We start from the raw sequence: 20661 nt of genomic DNA, 5'->3' as shown, positions 1-20661 counted from the left end.
TAGGTGTCCCTGCTCAAGCAGGGGGATTGAACAAGATGATCTCCAGAGGTCCCTTCCAACCCCTACCATTCTGTTATTCTGTGATTCTATGAAATTCCTTCAGCAAGTTGTAAATAATTTATGAACCCACTCTCCCTTCATCAGAAAAGAAGACTGAAATGCAGAAACATGTCTTATTGTTCCCAGCCGGCATTCTTTCATTTCTTTCCCATCGCCTGCTGTGCAGTTGGATGACTCCTCACAACTTTCTACCTGTAAACTGGATGCACTTGCTGTGCTTCTCCATGTATTCTCCAATTGTATTCCTGTAGATTATCACATGAGATAAATAGAAAGCAAAATGGAAATCTTATTTATAGTCAGTGCAGACTATTTTATAAAATGAAACAGTTGTTGCCATTTTTTCTGAGATACAGAAGAGAAGCAATCAGAGGAACTGTAGCATCACCTTAAAGTTGCAGGCTCTCTTGTTTCTCTGGTTCTTTGAATCTCATTGATCCTTGTCCTCTCATGTTAATGTATATGAATTTCTAGTGGAATACATTTTGAGAATGAAGTTACAGTATGGAACTTCTGAAGGTCCATGCAGAAAAATGTACTGCTTTGCATATCTTTCAATCCCATGAGAACAGGACTGTAATGGATGCAACTCAGTGTCTTTTACTCATCTTCATTGGTTTTCTCCTGAACTGCTGCTTACAGCCAGCCTGCTGGCACTGCCGACCTCACCCAACAGGGAGCCTGGGCCCTACACCTGGCTTGGCAGAGAGCTCTGTCTCATGGAGCTTGCTCTAAATGGGACTCAGATGTTCCCAAGCTCATGCTGGGGAACACAGCAGCTCTGGATGGCACTACATATCCTGGTCCTTTCTCATGGTCCCTTTCACTGAAACTCATTATACAGGATAGACTGCATGCTGATGGTCTACTGCTTTTTGCATTTTCATAGGAATTTTAAAAAGAATGAAAGAAAGTAAAAAGAAGTATGTAACAAAGCCAGGTTTGGCACCTTTGTTTACACATAGTGTAACACGTAGTGTTACACTCATTAAAAACACATAGTGTTTAATAAGACATTAATAGGTTCCACATTGAAGATTATAGTAACAAGACTTTGTGAAAGAATTAGGAGAGGGTGAAGTCTTGGTTAAGAAAGAGAGAGCAATGGGCATCATGGAGTGCAGAAGCATCGGGCTGAAGAGCGGGCATAAAAGACCATAAACATGTTTGAATATACGAAGTTCACAGGACAGCATGCAAGCAGTGGAATGATAAGAATGAGACAAACTCAGCAGTACATTGGGCCTTTTAGACACTGTCCACAAAAACACATGAGATAAAGAGTTGGAAATCTCTGCATGTAAAAAAGCTCCAGATACTCACTGACTACAGAATGACTATGGAGGATTTACATGATGATACCCTAAAAAGGCAAGTGTGATTCTAGAATGGACTGGAAGACTGCTAGTAGGATGACTTGAGATCAACTTCACAAATCTTGTTCAAACAGTAACAAGAGCAGAGAATTACTGAAAGAAGAGTACTCAGCACTGGTGAGGCCACACCTCAAATACTGTGTTCAGTTTTGGGCCCCTCACTACAGTAAGAGCGTTGAGTTGCTGGAGCGTGTCCAGAGAAGGGCAACAAAGCTGGTGAAGTTTCTGGAGAAAAAGTCTTATGAGGAGCAGCTGAGGGAGCTGGGGTTGTTTAGTCTAGAGAAGAGGCTGAAGGGAGACCTTATCACTCTCTACAACTACCTGAAAGGAGGTTGTAGTGAGGTGAGTGTTGGTCTCTTCTCCTAAGTAACTAGTGATAGGATGAAAGGAAATGGCCTCAAGTTGTGCCAGGGGAGGTTTAGACTGGATATTAGGAAAAATGTCTTTAATGAAAGAGTGGTCAGGCATTGGAAGAGGCTGTCCAGAGAGGTGGTGGAGTCACCATCTCTGGAGGTGTTCAAGAAATGTGTAGACGTGGCAGTTCAGGGCATGGTTTAGGAGGCATGGTGGGGTTGGGCTGACGGTTGGACTTGATGATCTTAGAGGTCTTTTCCAACCTTATTGATTCTATGATTCTATGAAAAACAATGAGGATAAACAAGGAAACTAGAAGTATAAAAAGCTTAGACTGTTTTTCTGGTTGCCCTCATATCTTTTAAATCCGTATGCCCTAGAAATATATCAGTAAGGATTAATCTTCAGAAAGGTAAGCTAACAGCATTGACACTAGATAAAAACTGGCAATGAATAAATGACTACAGCATCATCCTACCACTCATCTTTTTATTTTCACCCCATAGCCTTAATATTCACTCTCTCTGATACCTAACCTGCAAAATTCAATGTATCCAAAAAACGGTCACAAAAAACTTAACAGGAAAAGAATGATACTCATTTTAGTTAATGGAAATCTTCCTACTGGAAGTGAACTTTGATTGAGAAGCAGCTAAATTCACACAACCAAACAGTGCCTTTATAGTTAAGGCATCTTTATTTGCCTTACAATAGTGCAGACAAGGAGCCATATAGATATAGTCAGACCATTCTCTAGAGTAGATAACTTGAAACCCTCCTTATGCTTGGCTGGGAAGAAGGGATAGCATTTCTGCAGTACATTGCTAGGGACAGGTGTTTCTCAACTTCAGCAGTGATTATCTCTTCAAATTGACCCCTTCAAACTAGGTGTGGAACACTGCATTCTTTCTCTTTTCTGCTCGGTAAAGGCAGAAACAGTTGGAGAAAAACAAGACAAAGCAGGGGAAAAAAACCCAGTGGCAAAACTCTTTGGTTTTCTGCAGTGAACACTGGGAAGGAAAAGAAAGGTCTGAAAACTTCCCTGGATGCAACCACCAGTGACAGCAACTATGGAATCATACCCTTAAAATACACATTTCAAGTATACTCCAACTTGGTGCTCTTCTTTTAAGGAGCTGTTGTAAGGAGGTAAAGCATATCATCTCAGCACAAATTGCTTATTTTAGTCTTGATCACTGCTCTGTTCAAAAGATGTATGGGTCAGAAAAGACATGCTACCAACCATGGAAACATTTAGAGAAGGTTAGTATGTATAGGAAGTAATATGGTATACTTGAAAATATCTGCTAGGAAAACAAAGAAAAAGTGAAATGGGAGTTTTCAAAGTTTTTCTTATTTATAAAATATCAGTTTAATAAATGTCCCTATTTCTATCTATAAAGCTCTAGTAGGATTTAATAAGTGGGTTCTTGAGGGTATATCAGTGAAGATTAATATTTTTTTTTTTTTTTTGGCATGGAACAGCCACTGACCATACCGTTCTAAATCAAAGAATCATAGAATGTCCTGAGTTGGAAGGGACCCACAAGGATCATCCCTGAACAGGACTACCCCAAAATTCATACGATGTCTATCAGGGCGTTGTCCAAGTGCTTCTCGAATAGTGTCAGGCTTGGTGCCATGACTGCCTCCCTGGGGAGCCTGTTCCAGTGCTCCACCACATCTTTCCTAATATCCAACCTAAACCTCCCATGGCACATCTTCCTGCGATTGCCTCAAGTCCTATCATTGGTCACCAGAGAGAAGAGATCACCGCCTGCCCCTCCTCCTCCCCTTGTGAGGAAGCTGTAGACCGTGATGAGGTCTCCCCTCAGTCTCCTCTTCTCCAGGTTGAACAAACCACGTGACCTTAGCTGTTCCTTAAACAGCTTCCCCTTTAAACCCTTCACCAGCTTCATGGCCCTCCTCTGGACATTCTCTAGTAGCTTTATATCCTTCCTTAATGTACTGTGGAACCCAAAACTGCACACAGTACTTGAGGCCACACCAGTACATAGTAGAGCAGGACAATCACCTCCCTCAAATGGCTGCAATACAGTGCTTGATGCACCCCAGGACACGGTTGGACCTCTTGGCTGCCAGGTGTCACTGCTGGCTCATGTTCAGCTTGTTGACCAGAAACGCCAGGTCCCTCTGCAACGCTGCTCTCCAGCCTCTTGTTCCCCAGGTGCAAAATCTGGCACTTGCTCTTAAACTTCATACGGTTGGTCATTGCCCAGCTCTCCAGTCTATCCAGATCCCTCTGCAGGGCCTCTCTGCCCTCAAGAATGTCAACAGCTCCTCCCAGTTTTGTGTCATCAGCAAACTTAATTAGTATTCTTTCAAGTCCTGCATCCAAGTCATTAACAAAGAGATTAAGGAGTACTGGCCCCAAGACAGATCCCTGCAGAACCCCACTAGCGATTGGCTGCCAGCCCGATGTAACCCCATTTACTATGACCCTTTGAGCCCGACCCATCAGCCAATTGCTCACCCACTGCATTATGTGTTTATCCAGCTGTGTGCTGGGCATTTTGTCCAGGAGGATACTGTGAGAGACGTTATCGAAAGCTTTACTGAAATCCAAAAAGATTACATTGATTGGCTTCCCTTGGCCAACTAGGTGGGTAACCTTGTCATAGAAGGAAATTAAGTTTGTTAAACAGGTCTTTCCCCTTGTGAACCTGTGTTGGCTGGGACGAATGACTGTGTTGTTTTTCAGGTGGTTTTCAGTAACTCCCAGAATAATCTCCATAATTTTACCAGGCACAGAAGTGAGACTAACAGGCCTGTAGTTACCGGGGTCATCCCAGTTGCCTTCGTGAAGACTGGGACAATGGTTGCCAGCTTCCAGTCAACTGGAACCTCTCCAGTTTATCAAAAGTCCTGAAAAATCATTGGGAGAGGTCTCACTATGACATGAGCCAGCTCTTTAAGTATCCTTGGATGAATCCCATCAGGCCCCATCAACTTATAGGGATCTAGCTGGAGCAACAAGTCCTGCACAAATTCAGTGTTTATTAGGAGTTTATAATTCCCACAGTCATGGTTCTCTAGCCCAGGGGTCTGGGGGTCCCTGAGCCCAACATTGGTGTTGAATACTGAGGTGAAGAAAGCATTAAACGTCCTTGCCTTATCTATGTCCCTGTTTGTGATGTGACCATTCTCATCAAGCAATGGGCCAATGTGTTTCTGGCTTGCCTTTTGCCATTAACTTATTTTAAAAAGGTCTTCTTATTGTCCGTCTCTGTACTGGTCAGCTTCAACTCTAATTGAGCTTTGGAGTCACATATTTCCTCCCTGCAGTGGTGAACAACATCCCTATAGTCCTCCCATGTTGCATGACCTTGCTTCCACTGGCCATATACTTGCTTTTTTCTCCTTATTTCTAAAAGAATATCCCTGGTCAGCCAAGATGGCCTTTTGCCTCGCTTGCTTGACTTCCTGCACATTGGAATGGCCTGCTCCTGTGCTTTTATGAGGTGGTACTTAAAAAGCAACCAGCACTGATGGACCCTAGCACCTTCAAAAGCTTTTTCCCAGAGGAGAACCTCCTATGTGGAAAGAAAACATTCTGCCCATTGTCTTGCAGAGTCAGGAAGGCCAGGTTTCATCTTTTGATGAAATGATCCCCTCATAATAGGACTGACAGTATGCATATGTATTGAGTATATAAGTTAAAAACAGAAAGACACACTTAAAGCACAAGTTCCAAAAATGTAATTTCTTTGTAAAAAGGCTTTTCTGATTCAAACAAAGAGGGGCCTTAAAAATTATCAAAAAGATTACCAATCATCTGCCAATGTTGTGATCAGAGGGAACAAAGGAGTGCTAATGCATTTCCTAAGCAGGCCTGCAGCTCAGGGGAGCTCAAGTTTGCCAGAGGCTGAAGCGCTGCACAGAGTGATGTGTTCCACTGTGAACAGGATGGGGACAACAATCCTGTCATTTTCTCTTTCTTTTCTTCTGAAGATGCTAGGAAGATAGCATCACAAGCAGCATCAGCTTCACCAATGCTACCCCTTTCCAGGGTAAATGGAACAGCAGACAGGTCTTCACTGGCTTATCTCTGCTATACTAGGTTTCCTATACAGTTACAGGTTCACCTCTTTCCAGTCTACAGCCATGTCTGCTTTGTTCCACCAATGTAACACTGAATACCTGGGCTAGGCAGATATGTATTCCTCAGGAAGTGAAAGTCACAGAGATCAACATTCAGCAAGGTAGACATATCACTTTCTTCTGCTGTCAGTAATGCTTCAGTCCCCAGCTAGTGGGATTTTTCTTTAAGAACATGCTACATATTACAGCTCAAGATATTACTAGGACTGTGGTGCACTGCTTTTTCTCTGCCCCATGAATTATAACAGCTTCCCTCACCACTTTCCTTCTCCAAAACCCAGATATCTCCACCAGCCCCACATAGATACATGGCAAACCTGCTGTGGTCTGCTCTGGAACCTTGCTGACAAATGGGACCAGTATAGGGGAGCAGGGGAAGAAAGGCTGCAGACATCTCTAGTCCTCTTTCCTCGCTGCTGGAGCAGACACACTCTGCAGCTGAGGGTCCAGAACAGGGGAAGAGTCAGAGGAACATTAAGGATACACTAATGCACTAGTACCAGTGCTTCACAACATTGCTACTGTCTGATACAGCATACATTTAGAGCTGCAGTAGCCACTCAATATCAGTACATGCTCTTTCTTATTACAGATTTTTGCCAGTGATAGAACAAGCAAGAACTCAGCAAGAACTCTTCAGTAAAGATAAACCTTTTGATTGCTAGTGATAGAAACTGAGCTTAGTAGTGGGTGTAAGCAGACTAAGGATTTTAAAAAAACAGAAACCTCAAGTCAGAAGCAATAATTTTAGAACCTAAGTAAGACATATTAAGTGGTAAGCAGTTAGCATTTCCTTTTTTAAAAAACACAGATGCCTTTAGTAGAGCAATATGAAAACAAATCACAGTGCAAAACAGTAAAATGGAGTAGATGCCAAAATCTCCAGAGACTAAGATGTAATACTTCACTTTGAAAAGTCTAGAATTTTTCTAATCTAGATTAGAAAAATCTAAAAGCCTTTGTCCTTTGCCGCTTGTCCTCATTTTGTTTTCACTGAGCAGGGAAGTGAGCCCATCAGCAGAAAATCTCATTGCCTTCCAAAGAGGAAAAACAAGGACTAACCAAGAACATGCTAAGGAAGCAATGAGTGTATTCACTCACTTAAAATAACAAGCATGACTCAGATTTAGTTCATTATTACCTTTTCAAACTGGGAAGTTCCTAATCAATGTGCCTGAAGGGAAGCTAAACTCCAAATGAAATCAGTTTATACTAAAGAGGTAATAGGGAATAGAAACCTTGGAAAGAATTTAAATTACATGACAGACAGAACTTCACTCTAGAATAGCAAATCTGAAAAAAAAAAATCTTAGAATTTTTTTTTTTTTTGCCAGTAAATGGGATATGATCTACCTGTTTTCCTTCACAGAATGTTGACCAAAAGGAACAGGCAAAATGTCTATGAGAGTACATGCATGCAAACATCATATACTGTTGCACACTGGAATGAAAGCAAAGTGCCCAGCTCAGTGTCCTGTTCATGGAGGTAATCTGTGCTTAAGCAGTAACATAGCAACTCAGGAACCATTTGGCAAACTGCACATGTGAAGCCCCTGTGTGGCAGAGCTGCCAGTCTCTTACCAGTGGAACCATCTTGCATTTTAAGAGTGGCACAGGAAAAGTTGTGTCGCTTGTGTTTAACACAAGCTTTAGCTAGCTTTTTGTTATAGTGAAGACACTTACAGAAGTCAAAACAATTCTATGGACAACAATAAAAATACATATAAGAGAACTTTCCTAATAACATTTTAAAGTTCCCTATGAATTCCTGCTGCTGAGGGAAGAACATCAGGAATCACTCCTGAGGTTGCATTACTTTATACTACAATACATGAAAACACTGCATGTGTGTCCACACAGCAATACTGTCATGGATATTGCTCTAAATTTAGAAATTAGCCATAAAAAAGTACTTTTGAAGTATCTGTCTTACTATTAAACTTATGGATCTGCTGCACTATAGCCAGTGTTCTTACCTATGATAATTTGCTTTAGCAACTGTTATCCACAATGTCATCTGCTGAAAACTGTGTATTTTAGTATATTTTTAATCATCTAATGATATCTAATGATATCTGCTTTTATTAGTCCCTCCCCCTCCATTCTCTCTAAGGGAAAATACACAGAGCAAGTAGGGAAAAAAAACCTGAAAAATTCACAGAGGCAAACACAATCAGCATATTTAATTGACACATTGTTTGAAGCAGAACATATTCAAAATTTCCTAATATTTATTTCAAAACTCTTAACAGCCAAAATATCAACAGGTTTTAGAATATTACAACTACTATTTACTTATCTATTTATGTTTTTCTACTCTACTCAATGTAAGCCAGCATCCATTACAACAGAGAAAAGCTTAACATAGGTGGCATGACTATATATCATACATACATCTATGTGAAAAAACAAACTTCAATAAAGCAATCCAAGACATCCCCCTGCTAGACTGAGCATGAGTGACTACGTAGACTTATACTAAAAAGCAAAGTTCATATGCCCTCTTTTCTTCTCTAGAAACCTGTTCAGTTGCCATAGTTCACAACTTGTGTCAAAAAAATGAAAAAGCCGATAACTGATTTAATTGTCATACTTACTAACATCAGGAAGCTTTCAGGAGGTGAAATAAAGTGAAACCAAATTGTTATCGAGTACTGGTCCAGCCTGCTGTTGTAAATGTGGCTTTTTAAAGGCTTTTATAGATTTTTCTGTAATACCGTGTGTTACATTTTGCAAATTAAAGGCAGGTGGGTAGAGTAATACAATTACAACACAATTAAATACATATACTTTGTATGGTTTACAACTGTATGTTTTTTCTTGTGTGTTACTCAGTTTCTACACTTCGATATTTCCAGTCCATTTGCAAGGTACCTCTCTCATCATACAGCTGTGCAGCCCTAAGCTTAGGTGTCCTCCTGTAAACACTCCCAGGGAAAAACCTCATCTCATCTTCAGCAAGGTCTTCAAGGTAGAAGGGATGAACTATGTGTCTGTTACTACTAACGATTACTGCCTGTAGGTTACAAGGCTAGATCACAAGCTTCACTTTTTCTTCTCCAAAGTTAGGTAAGAAGAATCCCAATGGTATGTCAAACAACACAGCTTCTGGCACTAACTGCATTCAGATAAGATGTTTATTCTGCACAAAAAGAGGTGCAATAGAGCTGTATAATTAGAACACATTTATTTGTTTACTATACCCTGCCTTGCAAGGGGTAACAAGAAGGTCCTAATGGCTTCATACAGAATCAAAGAATGGTAGGGGTTGGCAGGTACCTCTGGAGATTATCTCGTCAAACCCAGGTCAGAGCTGAAGCCTTCCACTTGAAGGTTTGCATTTAACCTGAGTAGCTCTCAGTTTTATTATTTGCTGTATTAAGGATAGACATGTGCAGGACTATTGCAGGTCTGGGGACTAGTCAGTGGAAAGCTTCTGGGCAATTATTTCTGCATAGGGGAGAGAAACGTGCCTCTTCAAAACTCCTTTTACCTGAAAAAGGTAGAAGAGAGACCAGGAGTGCCACGTAGCTGGATAAAGGTAACCAACAGTTCATCTCAGCACTGTGTAAGGATCGAAGCAGCCAAAGGTGACAAATGAAACAGAAAACAAGACAAGTTCCCATCTCTGTTGCTGCTCCTGTTTGGCTAAGAGGCATTGCTGGCCAGCCTGCATGAGTGGGCGTGAAGCCCGGCAGTTCAAACTGAGAGTCTGAAATTCTAACACTCCTTATTTTCTCTTTTCCCTGATCCTAAAAAAGAACAAATAGATTTTTGAAAGTGGACTTTCCTGTGTAAGGTTGTGGTTTGATAACACAATAAATTGAATTTTAAGCCTCCTTGTGACATAGAACACAGCACTAATGTGGTACAGGCTCACCCTGTCAGCTAAAATTAGTTAGCCCACCTACGTTTTTCAAAAATTGCTCTGGCTAGCTATTGCAGAGGTTCGGGTATCATCTTCCACCCAGTGATTTGTGTAAAATCAGGATCACCTCCCTGTTGCACACTAGATAATTTGACAAGAACATATTTTTGTGCCCACATATGATCCAGATGAAATTCTTGCTGCAGGGACATTTGCTGATGCAGAGTCGGTATGAATGATTATGGAAACAGGGCTTGTGTTTTAATGATAATTTTCTTATTTTCTTCTGCACTGCAATGAAAAAAGATGAAAGATTCCGAGTATAAGAAGTATGGGAAACATGAGGAGAACCTGATTATTCACTGATAAGGATGCTGTCAGGCACCCTAGAAATTACTTCTTCCTGAGGCTGCACAAGTATCTAATTCTTCAGTTTGGTTGCTGAATTGGAAGAAAACAACCCCAGCAACCTGTTATCCATTACCAAAATGAAAGTCCAACGTGGTTTAAAATGAAAGTCCAACGTGGTTTGCTTTATTCAAACATAATGGTGTACTTTTTAAATTTTTTCATAAATGCTTGAAATTAAACATAATGGTCAAAACCACTGGAGGGTTGCTACGGATATCATCCTTTTACCCAAAGGTAGAGTAGGTAGTACACATAATCAAAATGTATAATGCCTAGATTAAATTGTTTTGAAGGGGAATCTGAACCTGTCAGGGAATTTAAACCCAAAACACCCTAAGCAGCAGTTCAAAGTGTTCTCCACTCATGGTATCTTTTGCTGACACTGTTTCATTTCCGATGAATAGTTATTAATCTAGTCTCAGTGATTTCCCAGTTACTATATGCAATGTTAAGGATATTGCCCTAAAATGCAGCAGACACTTGAAATGCATACACATAGGTACACAGACACTCATGTGCACAATTCAGCATTGCATAAAGAGAATTTAGCTAGTTTCAAACGAATTGGTAAACCTGTATGGAAGTACTGCAGAGCAACACCCAGGTGCTAGTCTATCTCCCAGAACCAGCATTACTGCAGTAACGTGGTGTTGTACTAGCAAAGGGAACAATGTTACCTCTCCTCAAAACTAATTAGACTAGCTGGACTGACATGCTCTGGCCCTGAAGATAGCCACAGAGCTGGCTGCCTCAGCACAGTAGTCCCTAACTCCCTGTATTTTTTAGTGCTTCCTTCAGCTTCTTATGCTAAAGCCTGTATTAAACTTAAAATTCATGCATTGTAGTGGAGTACACAACAATTTAATGAAAGATGGATGCCACCACTAAATAAATTTCTCCAGTCCCAGTGGTTTGACAGACTAAATGTGAATTCACAAACAGTTTTTAAGATAGCCAATCCCCCATTCTGGAGACTTTGCTATTCTCCAGTTGTTTTCCCACCATCATGTTCTAATTGTGAACAATTGTGTACAGAAGTAACATTTAGGAGGGAAGGTAAGATCTAAACAAGTTTCTTGAAAGATGGTTTTTATTTTGCAAACACACTTGCAAACAGGTACTTATGCAATTAAAAACCAGTGAAGATATCTAAGTTGCTTTTGTGGGCTTTGGAGTTTTGCATGAAGTCAAACATTTTCCAGCTTTCCTCCTATGAAAACAACAGGCACTTTCCACATCAGCCTGTGCTGCAGCAAGTACATTTCACTGATGGAAACGATCCACTTTATCTCCAAATTCAATATATGATTCAGCATTGCAAAACTGTGCTCAGGACAAAACTAAACATAGGTTGAAAGAGACTAGTAAAATGGAAAATAGGAGTCTACAGGCCTTTAAACATAGTGGTCCAGTTGCACTTCAAATTAAGATGGCCTCAGAATTACAATGCTGCCACTTCCTTGGAGCATGGCACCACTTCAGGAACCACCACATTGGGAATTAATGCATGGTGAGCCACAACTTTCTTACTGGTTTCCCCTCTGAATAAGATGGTAAGCAGCCCCAGTCAGCAGCAGATTACTTCTTTCTCTACGCTAAATGCATCCCCATTCCCCATCCCTCCTTGCTCACTTGGGAAGGGGTGAAGCACTGCCTGAAGGCTACTTTCAGAATAGGTAGGGACATCTAACACTGGGAGTCCTCCAGGCAATGGGGTGACAATGCCTTGCTTGCTGTATGGGCAAAGGATGATCTGGAATTAATGAAGTGGACGCAAAGTGATGGTGCAGTGGGAGCAAAGGGGAAGTGCTCAGCTGCTCTGGCTGAACAGGAACAGAACAAGCGCAGTTCCAGGGAACAGGACCCATCTCACAATATTTATTCTTAACTGCTTGCTCTGCAGTCTTGCAGAGCAAGATGGTCTTGCTGCTGAGATTTATGGACAATGAAAGAAGCAGCTTATCCCAGGTGAATGATTATGATTATTCACTCATGGTCTAAAACTTATCTGGTTCTTGGCCTTCACTTCTGGTGTTACTCTGGAATTGTAGTCTAATATTCAGCAACATAACAAATGCGACCATCAAGGCCAGTTATTTGTTGTGACCACAGAGAACAGATAACAGGATGAACATTAAACTGAATTTTAAAATAAACAGAGTCCATCTCCTCCCATTCTCCCCAGCAACACTTTCAAAGTCTACTTGCAAACTCCTGCATGATGACTCTGAAAATGCCACAACATGAAATCTTTGCTCTTGCCCATAAACATAGATTTATCAAAATTATCATGTTGGACTACTAGTACAAAGGCATCCCATATGAGAAGAATCACTGTAAGTAGGACACAGAGGAAGAAATTTCACAGTTTCAGCTGTGGTATGTCTTACACAGTCAACACTTTAACTAAAGAAGGCTATGTATGTTCAAAAGCCAAGAGCATATTCTTTCCTTTCCTATTAGAGACTTGCACAGAAATACCAGGGAAAGGTTTTAACATTTTGGATTACAATTCTCAACGTAAAAGGGCTACTGCATTTAGGTCATAGCATTTGAATGAGACTAAAAGTCTGATTAAAAAAAAAATCAGTTTTTTTTAACAGGTAACGTTGGTACTTCACAGAATAAGAACACAGTAATGATCACAAAAAATGAACTAGGTCAGGAACATCTCTTTTTGACTCAAACACTCTTTAGTGTTGCCAGCTGGAAACTTAGCTACGTTATGCCACAACAACTGCAGAATAATTTTATAGAAGAATAATCATGTCTTAAATCTCCCCTGGTTTTAGAGGTATTCTAATGTACAGAATCATAGAATCAATAAGGTTGTAAAAGACCTCTAAGATCATCAAGTCCAGCCGTCAGCCCAACCCCACCATGCCTCCTAAACCATGCCCTGAACTGCCACATCTACACATTTCTTGAACACCTCCAGGGATGGTGACTCCACCACCTCTCTGGACAGCCTCTTCCAATGCCTGACCACTCTTTCATTAAAGACATTTTTCCTAATATCCAGTCTAAACCTCCCCTGGCACAACTTGAGGCCATTTCCTTTCATCCTATCACTAGTTACTTAGGAGAAGAGACCAACACTCACCTCACTACAACCTCCTTTCAGGTAGTTGTAGAGAGTGATAAGGTCTCCCTTCAGCCTCTTCTCTAGACTAAACAACCCCAGCTCCCTCAGCTGCTCCTCATAAGACTTTTTCTCCAGAAACTTCACCAGCTTTGTTGCCCTTCTCTGGACACGCTCCAGCAACTCAACGCTCTTACTGTAGTGAGGGGCCCAAAACTGAACACAGTATTTAAGGTGTGGCCTCACCAGTGCTGAGTACAGGGGCACCATCACTTCCCTAGTCCCACTGGCCACACTATTGCTGATGCAAGCAAGGATGCTGTTGCTCTTCGTGGCCACCTGGGCACACTGCTGGCTCATGTTCAGCCGGCTGTCAACCAGCACCCCCAGGTCCTTTACCACCACATAGCTTTCCAGCCACTCCTCCCCAAGCCTGTAGCATTGCATGGGGTTGTTGTGACCCAAGTGCAGGACCCAGCACTTGGCCTTATTAAACCTTGGCCCATCAATCCAGCCTGTCCAGATCCCTCTGTAGGTCCTTCCTACCCTTGAACAGATTGACACTCTGGCCCAACTTGGTATCATCTGCAGACTTAGTGAGTGTGCACTCAGTTTCCTCAACTAGATCATTGATAAAGATATTAAACTGGGCCCTGGGGAACACTGCTTGTGACTGGCTGCCAACTGGCTTTAATTCCATTCACCACAACTCTCTGGGCTCAGCCATCAAGCCGTTTTACCCAATGAAGTGTACACCCATCCAAGCCATGAGCCTCCAGCTCCTCTAGGAGGATGCTGTGGGAGACAGTGTCAAAGTCTTTACCAAAGTTGAGGTAATTAACATCCACAGCCTTTCCCTCATCTACTAGGTAGGTCCCTTGATCATATAAGGAGATCAGGGTGGTCAGGCAGGACCTGCTTTTCATGAAGTCATGCTGGCTCGGTCTGATCCCCTGGTTGTCCTGCACATGCCTGGTGGGCTCACCCAAGATGAACTGCTCCATAATCTTCCTTCGTAGTGAGGTCAGACTGACTGGCCTGTAGTTCACTGGATCCTCCTTCCGCCCTTCTTGTAGATGGGCATCACATTGGCAAGCCTCCAGTTGTCTGGGACCTACCCTGTTAACCAGTACTGCTGATAAATGATGGAGAGTGGCTTGGCAATCTCCTCTGCCAACTCCCTCAGTACTCTTAGAAGGATCCCATCTGGCCCCATAGACTTGTGAGTGTCCAGGTGGCTCAGCAGGTCACAAACTGCTGCCTTATGGATTATGGGGGGTTTGTACAGTGATACGTCCCTGCCCTCCAGCTCAGGGGGCTGAATACGCTGGAGATAACTGGTCTGGCTATTAAAGACTGAGGCAAAGAAGGCATTTAGTACCTCAGCCTTTTCCTCATCCTTGGTGGCAATGTTCCCCTCCACATCCAATAGAGAATGGAGATTCTCCGTGGCTCTCTTCTTGTTGTTAATGTATTTGTAAAAACATCTTTTTGTTATCTCTTTTAACAGTGGCCAGATTGAGTTCTAGCTGGGATTTTACTTGCCTAATTTTCTCTCTGCAAGACCTAGCAAGGTCTCTGTACTCTTCTTGTGTTGCCTGCCCCTTCTTCCAAAAGTGGTAAACTCTTCTTTTTTTCCTGAGTACCAGCAAAACCTCTCTGTTCAGCCAGGCTAGTCATCTTCCCCAACTGGTTGGTCTTTCGGCACATGCACCTGCAAGACTTCCTTCTTGAAGAATGTCCAGCCTTCCTGGACTCCTTTGCCCTTCAGGTCTTCCTCCCAAGACACTCTCCCAAACAGTGCCCTGAACAGGCCAAAGTCTGCCCTCCAGAAGTCCATGGTAGTGGTGTTGCTGACCCCCTTCTTACTTCACCAAGAATTGAGAACTCTGTCATGTCATGGTCACGGAGCCCAAGATCGCCTCCGACCACCACATCTCCCACCAGTTCTTCTCTGTGAACAGAAGGTCAAGCAAAGCACCTCTCCTGGTAGGTTTACTTACCAGCTGCATCAGGAAGTTATCTTCCCCACACTCCAGGAACCTCTTAGACTGTTTCTTCTCTGCTGTGTTGTATATCCAGCAGGTAAGTTGAAGTCCCCCATGAGAACAAGGGCTACTGACTGTGATACTTCTGCCAGCTGCTTCTAGAATGCTTCATCTACCTCTTCATCCTGGCTGGGTGGTGTATAGCAGACCCCCAGCAAGATATCTGTCTTTTCGGCCTTCCCCCTCATCCTTACTCATAAGCACTCGACCTTATCATCACAATCGCTAAGCTCTACAGAATCAAAACACTCCCTAACATACAGAGCCATGCCACCACCTCTCCTGAATGCCTGTCCATCCCTTCTGAAAAGCTTATAGCCATCCATTGCAGCACTCTAGTCTTAAGTCATCCCATGATGTCTCTGTGATGGTGACTAAGTCATAGCTGTCCTGCTGTACAATGGCTTCCAGCTCCCACTGTTTGTTGCCTATGCTACATGCACTGGTGTAGATGCACTTGAGCTGGGCTATTGATTTCACGCCCAACCTTGGCACATCACCCCTAGTCTCCTCTAGTGTAGTGTGAAGGCAGCCACAGAAAGTATTTTGGTGGTACTTTTGACAGCTAATTAATGTATTTTACCACTGGATTGAGTTTTACACTGTGGTGCCTAAAGTTAATTTCAAAGGTGTAGGAAAAAAGAGTATTGTTTTCACTGAACTGTATACTGCATTGGAAAACCTTTGCAGGATTCTCTAGGAATACTATCAACAATAAGGGTACTTATGTGCAATGTTTTTGCTTTCTTGTGTTTCTGTATGCATGGATAAAATGCAAAGTAAGACAGATTGCTAATGTGCTAACTAGAGAAACACAAAAATTGGTATTATTTTCATATTGGATCCCAGAAGCTGGTTTTCAAAGGCACAAATGGCAGGGTTGCCTAAATCACAAGGAAATTCACTTCTGACACATTTATGGCTTTGAAAATCTGCAGCTTTGGATTACAAAGACCAGACTCAAACTTAAAGGCTTTGATCCTAATACCATTTTTATACAGCCAGCAAAGATATACAGATGTTCGAAGAAGAAGTCTACTTATTGCAGAGTATGTTCATGTCATAAAAATGCATTCACTCAATTCATAACACAAAGTACTTACTTAAGGACCTACATTATTTCATGTGGGGAATAGACTTGCTAGAGAAATTGCAAGTGAAGAGAAGTAAAAGTGTGCGAAGTACACAAGCTTTGAGGCCCCTGAATCTTGTATAGCAAGTTTTGAATACCACTTAAGACTTTTATTGGCCTAAGTTACCATCATTCCACAGAGGTCGATGGAGTTATATCTGTGTATTCCAGCATGGCCTTTTATTATTATCTAGACTGAAAGGAAAATCTAGTCCAAATCTTACAGAGGAACAGATGTTAGTAGGTTTAAGATTCAGACCTGTGAGTAACAACAGCAAGCTTCACAATATAGTGTTTCTTCTCATAGTTTCCAAATCTGCTTGGAAAATTGGTTCATAAAATTGTGCAAAATAAGCCATCAAACTATTAAAGGTGGCTTTTGAGAAAAGTAATAGATTGTTATCACAGTTATTCATGTATATCAGTGCAGCCACTTCTCCCCAAAATTTAGACTTTTGTTTATAGATGTCATAAATGTCGACAGGTTATAGCACACAAAACCAGAACAGAAGTATTTACAGCATATCTAATATCTACCCAAAAACAACCATAGTGAAAAATCCCAGGATCTTACATTACAATAGTATGTTAGCTTTGCCTCAGCCCTAAAATACATTCCCTCTGGTGCTGGAGCTGACAGTAGCCTACACCTTCTATGTGCACCGCAGCTGAAGAGTGAAAAGTGTGCATGCACTGGGGAAGAAGAACTGAACCAGATGGGTGAAGGCAGCATCCTTCCTTTGCAATGGAAACACACACATGCCCTATCATGCACTCAGCAGCAGCGTCCTGACCTGTGGTTCACATAACTACAGTCATCTCAGAGAAACAGAGAAAAAGAAGTAAGGCTTGGAAACTGACCTGTTTTTCATTTTCATCCTCCAGCCTCAGCCTGTCCTCAATGCAGTTCCTGGCCTGAAGGAACGCCTTCCTCTGAGCCCTTTCTGTCAAAATCCTCACAAAGACACCATACAAATTTACACTGACAAAAAGGATTGCATTGGCCACAAGCTGTAAGAAAGAAAGAAAAATAAGTAAATATTTTTAAAATACAGATTTTTATTTCACATTTCTACTCAGCAAAATAATAAAAAAAACACACTTAAAAAAAAAAGAGCACTGTGTTTAAGAATTCTGCCTCTCTAGCCACCTCATTGATACACCTTCCCACAACCCAACTGCAGTGAAACACTTACAGCTGCTACCACAAGTCTGGGCGATATTGCATAGTATGGAACTTCACATCTGCTGAAGTTAATTTTTCGTACAGTGGTCTGTAGCTTATCACTTTCATTCAACATCAGTTCCTTCATCAGCCCATTGGCAGATCTGTCCATGTAATAAGGAGAGCAGTTTCTTCAGCATTTTTTCAATTGAGAGATGCCCAAAAGACCAAAATTTTTTTCATATGCCTTTGTAAAGTAGGGATATTTCTGTCTCTTTTTTTATAGTTGAGAAGCAAGCCACTGACAAAATCTGTGACTAAATCAAAATGTGTGGCTGGGTACCCCAAGCTTTCATGTTGTGCAGTTTGCACTTGCAAAAACAGCTTTTTTCCCATGCTTACATTACTAGCAACCATGCTGTATTTTTTGAGAAATAAGACAAAATGTTGATGCTATCCTGCAGCAGACCTCTCAGAAGGTGCCAAGTGCTTTCAAATGACGGCCCTTAGCATAAACCAAGCCCCACTGCAATGCTATAAGCCAGACAATTAATTATTTGGAATTACTTCTGTGAACAAAGTTTTGATGAGAGTCAGATAAATTATGCAATTGCCCTTCTGGGTTTTTTTTAATGCTTTTACAATATGTGATAAAGTTAGTTAACTAACCTAAATAACTCAACAGTGGCTTGCATAAAACCTCCCCATCTAAGACAATCCTGTCCAAGTTTCTCACTGCATTGCTGATGTCTGAAACATGTCTTCTGATAGTAAATTCTGCAATGCAATGCATTGTTTATTTAGAAAGGAGGCAATAAGGCCTGCTTACCCAATATCTTTTCAGTCTCATTCTCCATATTTGCTCTAGTTACTACCACAGCATCATGATATGGATTCATGGGACTCATGAATTCTAAAATTTCGGAAATCAGCTGGCATATAAATTGGCCAACATTGGGTATAATAAGAACAAAGGAAGACATTACAGCAAGTAACACAATTCACGTTAAATTCCTATGCACCTAAAATAGTTCATGAACACCATATAGCTGACATTTATTTCTTAATTCAAAGTATATATTTCAACCTAGTACATCTCTACTGTTACATGATCTGCTAGTGTAAATTGAAGATGAGTCCACTGCCCTCTTTGCACTGCATACTGAGTCCAGCTATGCCAACAGCACAATCAAATTTAAAACAAACAAACAAACAACCCACCACGAAACAACTGACATCATTGTAGAGAATGCTCACTGACTAATGGGACTAGGGTTGAAGGCTTAAATTCAGACAGTATAGTAAGCAAAGACCCAAAATAATATCCAGAAACTCCTTGCTGATTTTGGAGAGCCTTTGGGAAATGTTTCACCTTACAAAAATAAGAAGGAAGTTTTTCACGTATGTAACTAATGGCAGTGTACATCTTCATCTCCTGTGATCTCAGTATAGCAGGAACAATTGAAAGATTCATTCTGGGTCAGTTCTCCAGACCTTCAAGGATTCACAAGTCCTCTAACTTTCACCTTTATAGCTGGTTGTTATTAGTTAACGATATATTATCAACAACTTCCCTGCAAAGATTCTCACCAGTGCAAAATCAAAAGACATCCTGTAACAATAAAGGGAGCTATGCCTAGCATTAATGTTTTCTTTCTCCTCAGATAGCCAAAAAGAATCAGCTATCTCACAAGAGCTAACACCAGTGAAGAATGGTGTTATGGCTTCCTCCTGAGAACTACAAAATGCAGGTTCAGGTGTCATCAGTCAGAAGAATTTCAACCTAAGAATCTCATATACAAGTTACTTATGTGTCACGTCTCAGAGATGGTAGAACTTTGAAGATGAAAAGCAGTAAATCATGTCATGATATAGGCTGAACGTAAAGAGTCTGCAATTCCTATCCTGCTTTATTTGCTTCATCACAGAACTGTTTCAGGTGTATCAATTTTCAGCATAAGTTAAAGCTCACTAAAATGAAATTACTGTAGAAATTCCAGTAGAATCCTATTTTTACAGACATGAATGTGGTTGTACTGGTCCTATCCCTGCATTTAATCATGCTGAAGTGTAGTGATAATAGTGTATTTTAAAGCTAATTCTTAGAAGTACAATGGAATAAAAATAGAAAGGATTTGTAAAGGCTGTATTTACTGTAAAGACAGTTACAGACAGTGCAACTGCTTGACCCTATCCATATGCAAAAGAGCTGTTAGTAACACAAGGGTGAAAAACTAATACCATCTTTATGCACTGGTATCAGAGTGGCCCAAGACATAAATAATTACTTCTAGAGAAAATTAAAAAGAGTCAACTCAGTTTCTGGTCTTCAGCTGGAAGCAATAAAAGCCCATATATTGTTAACAATCTGCCAGCTGTTCTGGGACTATCATTATGATTTCACTCAAGTAATGGTGGCCACCTGGACTGGGTGCAACCAGTAGGTGGATTCCTGGAATCATGCAGCTACTTTCAGACTCAGTAGGGTAAGTAATTTTCTGACATGCTTTGAACAGTTTAAAATAAAGCAGAGGCTTATCTGTCAGCTCTGGCCTGCAGGGGATCAGGAAAAGTGATAAAGTAAGTAAAAGATTCATAGATTTCAAAACGTGAGAAAAGAAAGTAGGACAGATTGTCTCCTGAGGTAACAGTTTCTTCCCTCTACAACCCTCTTTCTGCTTAGTGACTGTTTTTTTTTTTTTTTTCTCCAATTGCAAACTACATACGTCTCTCTCTCTCTCTCTCTCTCTAGGTTTCTCAAATGCATGTCGCTTTCTGGTCCCTTTCATTTTAATATGTAAATATATATCTTTATATACACACATACATACATATGTAACTTATACATGTTATGTGCTGTACCTCCAGGAAAGACTGAGAGACTTGTTTTTAAAACCAAGCATCTTTGAAGATGTAGTGAGGCATGCAGAACTGCTGAAATATCAAGGCATTTAATTTTAAATAATTCTTACATTATTCACTATACTACTGCTTAGTAGCAAAAAGAGTGCTCTTCAGGTTCCACCATCACCTTCTATTTACA

At 41.1% G+C, this 20661-nt stretch overlaps 1 protein-coding gene across 1 annotated transcript in view; it reads right to left on the bottom strand.

Annotated features, from left to right (window-relative positions):
- ADCY1 (adenylate cyclase 1) overlaps positions 1 to 20661 on the bottom strand; it is a 177081-nt gene that overhangs the window by 120787 nt on the left and 35633 nt on the right. The window contains exon 2 of the mRNA XM_075083782.1: positions 17315 to 17464. Coding sequence (XP_074939883.1) covers positions 17315 to 17464 — 150 coding nt within the window. The remainder of the gene's footprint in view (positions 1 to 17314; positions 17465 to 20661) is intronic.

This window comes from Phalacrocorax aristotelis, chromosome 2 (genome assembly GCF_949628215.1).
Source record: "Phalacrocorax aristotelis chromosome 2, bGulAri2.1, whole genome shotgun sequence".
Classification (NCBI taxonomy): Eukaryota; Metazoa; Chordata; class Aves; order Suliformes; family Phalacrocoracidae; genus Phalacrocorax; species Phalacrocorax aristotelis.
The sequence above is the reverse complement of the archived record's forward strand: the minus strand, read 5'-3'. Positions and strand labels throughout refer to the sequence as shown.